At 39.0% G+C, this 6,000-nt stretch overlaps 1 protein-coding gene across 1 annotated transcript; it reads right to left on the reverse strand.

Moving 5' to 3' along the window:
• Window positions 1-766: 766 nt before the first annotated feature.
• Window positions 767-1,165, reverse strand: LOC143863429 (uncharacterized). The gene has a single exon (XM_077374094.1). It carries the CDS (start codon window positions 1,163-1,165, stop codon window positions 767-769), a length of 399 nt encoding a protein of 132 aa, XP_077230209.1.
• Between the last annotated feature and the right edge of the window lie 4,835 nt (window positions 1,166-6,000).

Raw genomic sequence — 6,000 nt, forward strand, 5'->3', positions numbered from 1 at the left:
GTATGGGTCCCAGCCACATGGGTAATTTTTTAGTAGATTTTGTTTTATTCTTCTGACCTGGCTGTTCTCTCTTGCAAAAGTAAGCCCCAAAATGGCTATCGGCGAAATTGTCTAGCAAATCCCAATAAATAAGATTGAAAATCATTTATTGCTGATATTGAAAAGATCCACGAAAAATGAAAGGGCTATGATAAATTCGCACCCACTGTAGGATGATTTTCACCCCTTTTGACGTGAATTGTGGCAGAATTTCACACTTTTTGACGTGTAAAAGGGGTGCGAATCATCCTGCAGGGGGTGCAAATTTATCATTTCCCAAATGAAAAAGTAAATGAAGCTTTATTCTAACAAGCCACATGATCATCTGTTAAGCCTAGATCCTAGCGATCGTCTTTGGATATGTTATGTGCAACTTATTATGATGTATGTGGCGTGGGTTAGAAATATTTTTTTACGTAGTCATGGCTTATGTGTTTTAGGGTATTGGGTGTTAGTTGGTGATGATGTGTCCTGTAATTGGGTAAACAGATTGATGATGTGTAATACCTTTGTTCTTTTATTTCAATGAAAATGGTGGACGAATATTATACAGAGGTAGTTACACATAATCAATCCATTTACCACATAGAAGACACATCATCTACAACTAACACCCACTACCCTAAAAACCCAAGCCATAAGTCATAACTACACAAAATATGATTTCTAATCCACTCCATATACATCATAATAACATGCACAAAATAGGGTCCCTCTCCCCCTCTCTTCACATCCTTTTGGTTGATTCGTGCTGAACAGCCTTCATGAGAAAGCTCCCGCTTTCAAGGGCCATTTGAATCGGGGAATTTCCAATTCCTCGCGCCACAGCCATCATGATCTCCTTCATCTCCATTCTAAACTCCTCCATATCGACGGATCCGCTATGATCCGTGTCGAATTTCTCGAACACTACGTCGTATAGATCACCGATCTCCTCATCTGCCGATCCTGAATCCGCTCCCAACAGCTTCAGGCCCTCGAATCCCTTCCTTAGCTCTGATGGTGAGAGGACACCGTCACCATTAACGTCTAGGCTCGAGAACTGCTCCTCTACACATCTGTTGAAGGCCTCCCCATCCTCCACGAATTCCGTTACCGTTACGCCGTTAATGATAAATACACTCATCTCTCTCTCTCTCTCTCTACAGACCGCAAACGACCTTCTTGTGAACGAATTTCTTTCGCTCTCTCTCTCTCTCTCTCCTTCTCAGTCATCTGGTTCGTCTTTTATATAGTTTTTTTTAGGCCACTTATACTGGCACTAGCATGTTTTAATAATTGCACAAACTCAGCTTGCCTTTTGTTTTTTATTTAGTTTTTGAGAGATTTTGGGAATCATAACAACCTTTGATAGCTGTTTAAATTACAAAAGACAAGATGAGTTGGTGCAATTTTCAAAAGATGGTACTGTAAATATCTAATGGGCTTTTTTAAAACTGCGAGGCATATATGCCATGGGTTATAGCGGTGCCTTTTCGCCGCGGATGAACTACGTCTTTTCCACCCATGTATATTGCGTAGCTTCTCAATAGCATATGCTCTTTCTTTGAGCTGAATTTAGTGTTCCTAAGAAAAGTGTTACAATAGATAGCTTAGGAACAACGAAAGGAATAGAGGTTTGGACGGTGCAATTATCTTGTGTTGGGCCTTTTTGCCAATATTCCAAACAAAATCTAAAAGTGATAAATTAATCCTTCAGATCGATTATTCGCCTACTCTTACTTTACAAAAATATTTTGATTTAGATGATCCTAACTCAACTCAACTCAACTCAACTAAGCCTTTGTCGCAGACTACTTGGGGTCGGCTAATGAATCCTTTAGAAAATTTTCATATGATGATCCTAACTATGCCAATTAAATGGGAGATAATCTAAAATCCATATAGATTATGGCCACTTTTTTTTTTTTTTTTTCTTGAAAGGTAGGCATTATATTAAAGCCATGTTTGGATTGCAAGAAAAACTCTATTCCTAGGGCTTGTCCACGAGCTTTGTTTTTAGCTGCCATTCTTTTTCAGATGAATAATTGTCAACTTCTTCATTATGGGTAGGGTCAACCTCAAAATTCTCAAGAGTTGAAGAAGTAGAAGGGGGGCCTTCATAAAGAATTTCACAAGTCTCTGGATGAGTTTCTTTGTATTCCAATATTACATGAGTTTCTAGAATACTGATATTGTTTCTTACAGGAATTTGGAGATGGCAGCTCAAAAACAAAAAGAAATAAATTTGAAGATGGCAGCTCAAAAACAGTAAAAGAAGTGAATTTGAAGCGAGGTAGAATTTTTACCCTTGATATAGTTATCGAAATCACCTTAGAGAACAGGGAATTTTTTAAATTTTTTTTAAATTTTTTACGTATGAGTAATTTTAACCTTTTAGGACCAACTTGGATTGCAGGAATTTTTTAGAAAAGTTTGGAAAGGAAAAATACTTCTACAATTTCTTGCTTTTTTTTAACTCATGAAGGAAAATTTTATATTAAACCATAACATTATAACAAAATTATAGGGCAGTGATAAATCGACTCCCAAAGTCTTAAATCGACCCCCATGTGTCTTTCTCTCTCTAACCCAGAGGAGAGAGAAAGACACATGGGGAGTCGATTTAAGATATATGGGAGTCGATTTATCACTCCCCTAATTATATTATAATATTTTAAAAAATAAACCATATTTTTTCCTTCCAATTATATCATTACACATGAAAATTTCCTCTAAATAAACCATAATTATATTATTTCCCCCAAAATGTGGATAGAAAAATTATCTTGAGAAGAAAATCTCCATAAGAAATATTTTTCTTGCAAAGTTGCAAACCAAACAGGGCCTTAACAAAATGTAAATGGCTGATAGATTTCAGCGCACCCAAAGATATGGAATACAAGATTTCCAATCCTAGCCGGAACCCAATCACCTCTTTACGTGAACAGGTGATGCAGACAATACAATATCCTAAATAAGGGCTATTCTTTGTGGGGATATCAGCTATTCTTTGCGGGGATATCAAATTGAGGTTTATTCATCATTGGATATATGGGCTTACTATCCACTCGTCACGTCTAGAACAACCTCAATGATAAGGTAAGCTATATAAGCATGGTAGTAAATCCTACGAGTATGTTTGGACACATAATTTCTAGTGTTTACTGGGTGTTTTGGTTGCATTTTTTGATTCAAACTACCAAGAGACGACTTGCCTTTTCTATTGATCCCTTGTTGGCCCATGTGGCATTATTTTTGTCACCCAAAAAACTACATAGAAAAAGAAGGTTTTGTGTTAGTAGAGTTGTTATGTAGGATTCTTCTCTCTTTCTTTCTCTTCCCACTCTCTATAACAGTAATGACTAATGACACCCTTAATACCCCTTATTTTGGCAATATCACTCTACACCACGAAACTACTTCACTTAATAACCAAACACAGCTCACTACTCTACAAGAAGACTACTTCACTGCTATTACACCTGTTGACTACTTTAATTCAGATTCACCATTACTCTTCCAAGGCAACTATATGCAACCAAACAGGCCTAGGGTTGTACTAATCATTGGAATAGCTTATCCAAGGATTTCTATCCCCACGGACAACAATTCCAATAAGTAATCTTGTATTTACTCTAATGATTGAAAGAGTAAATATTGCATTCAAACAGTCTCTAAAGAGAATAAAGAATCAATAAATATTGTATTCAAACTTTTGAGAAAATCCGCCGGGCAAATCCAATCCGATCGTACACAAATTAACGCAAAAGTAAAAGTAAACGCAAGGCAAAAGATGAACACAAAAATTTTACGTGATTCGGCCAAGCCTGCAACCTCGGGCAAGAAACACGATCTTTCACCATGAGAAAAATAATATACAAGGATTACAATGAATTAACACAACCCGCAACCCTTTTCTTGCCTCTCTCACCAAAGACCGTACATCAAGAGTAACCCAAGAGAAAACTCACAAGAGAATACCCGAAAATGCTCGAGAAAAACCCAAGAAGAAATCCTCTTTTCTTCTTCTCTCTTTCTCTCTCCCTTTTCTCTAGCCCAAGAGGCAACCAATCCAAGAGAGGCGGGGGGACGGGCCCCCTAGAAAGTCTCTAGATCATCCATGTGAAGGAGAGCTCCACCAAGGAACTCTCGAAAGAGTGCCCCTCACAGCATGAGTGGCGATGTAAAGTGCGATACCTCTCGATTCGGGGACTAGCCCGGATTCGAGGCGTACCTTAAACAAAGAAAGAGTCGCCATCCAAGGAAGTAGGCCCTGGATCCCATGCTGTGCTCTGTGGCAACATATAACCAGAGATACAAAATGTCCGTGCCTGATGACGAATGGGGAAGGGGTTAGGCGCCCCCAATTCGCCAAAGTGCAAGCACTTGGTCTCTTATGCCATTTCTTATTAACCTTGAAGAGTTTTGGGCGAAAATCATGTGAAATGGGAACGAATATCTCCGAGATAACGTCTAGCTAATCATGCATGTCTCGGACAGGAATAATAAACACACACAAAAGAAATGAAAGGCATGCCACCTAAGAATAGCTAAGTTATGAGTGTCATGCCTAATTGGTGTCTAAGTTCTGATGGGCAAACACATGCATGCTAAAGCTAAAGGTATATGGTCTGTACATGAAAGTAAGAAAACACAAGAAAACACGCAGCACGACTTGACTCCACACACAACATAACAGGACAAACCCTAAGACTCTAATATGATACTTGACTCGGACCAAGATGGCCATCAATCCCGGCTGCTCTACGTATCTCGGCCTCGGGAAGAATCAGAGTCAACGTAGTTCGATGCGCTATTCTAAACTACGATGCCTAACCATCTAGAACCGCTATCCTAGATTCGATCAACTAGACTCGACTGATTTTTAAAGCTTTTTGTACGATTGCTTAAGTTCAAATGAGTTGTAATTTTTAGGACTCTCTATACGCCCTAACTAATGCAAGTTGGTTAGCCTTAAGCTAATGCAGGTGGACCCTACATTCTATGTGTAACTAGGCTGTGCATCCTAAGGAAAACCATGGGCTGACTAAATGCTTCATAGTCTAGCCATCGGTTCGACTAAATGTCTAACCGACCATGACTCGAGGCCTCCTAACTCTAGGGACACTCACAAGACAAGACACACCATATCAACACAAACATGACATACTCCTAACTCTAAACACCCAAATATCTAGGATAGACTCCTACCTCTAGGGGAAGATCTTTTGAAAAAGATTTTGAAGAATCTTTATATTTTTGGAAGGTTTGAAATGCTTATTTTGAAAGGTTTGGCTGGACTTGGGATATGGATCCCAAGCTGCACTACGTACCCCATGGAAAGGGATCAAGCCAACGTAGTTCGGAAACAGACTCTTCTAGCTACTCTCAATGACTCGAGATTTTTTTGAGATTTTTTGAAGATTTTCTGGTTTTTCAAATATTTTTGATACAAGAAGACAGAATCCTATCATCATAAGGGTATGATAGACTCCTGATATCCCACAAAGGTTGGACAACATCCTATGCTTTGCGGGGGAATTGGACAGAATCACGACTCTGCAAGAGTTGGACAGCATCCTATACCTTGCAAGAGTGGATAAGATCACATGATTTGATGAGAAGTTAGACAGGATTCTAACCACTATGATGATAAGACTGACTCTTAAACAAGAGGACTGACTCTTAAAGCTAATAGACTGACTCCTATCTAGATGAAGGACTTTCTGGCTAAGGACAGACTCCTATGCTAGTGACTCTAAGAGGGGCGCTAATGAGACATGACATGTCTCCTAAAAGAAGAGAAGATAAAGAAGGGTGCTAGCGAGACTGGGCAAGTCTCTTAGACACAGAGATGGGCTCCAAGCATCCATATCATTGCCTTTACAAAGATGAAAGGATAGAGTATCTACCAGACCAAGTCGGTCTTCAACTAATAAGGGTCGTGACTTGTGAGACTTGGATAGTCTCCTAAAGAAT

This window comes from Tasmannia lanceolata, unplaced genomic scaffold, assembly GCF_043159265.1.
Source record: "Tasmannia lanceolata isolate RefF3 unplaced genomic scaffold, GAP_Taslan_0.1 ptg000044l, whole genome shotgun sequence".
In the NCBI taxonomy this organism is placed as follows: Eukaryota; Viridiplantae; Streptophyta; class Magnoliopsida; order Canellales; family Winteraceae; genus Tasmannia; species Tasmannia lanceolata.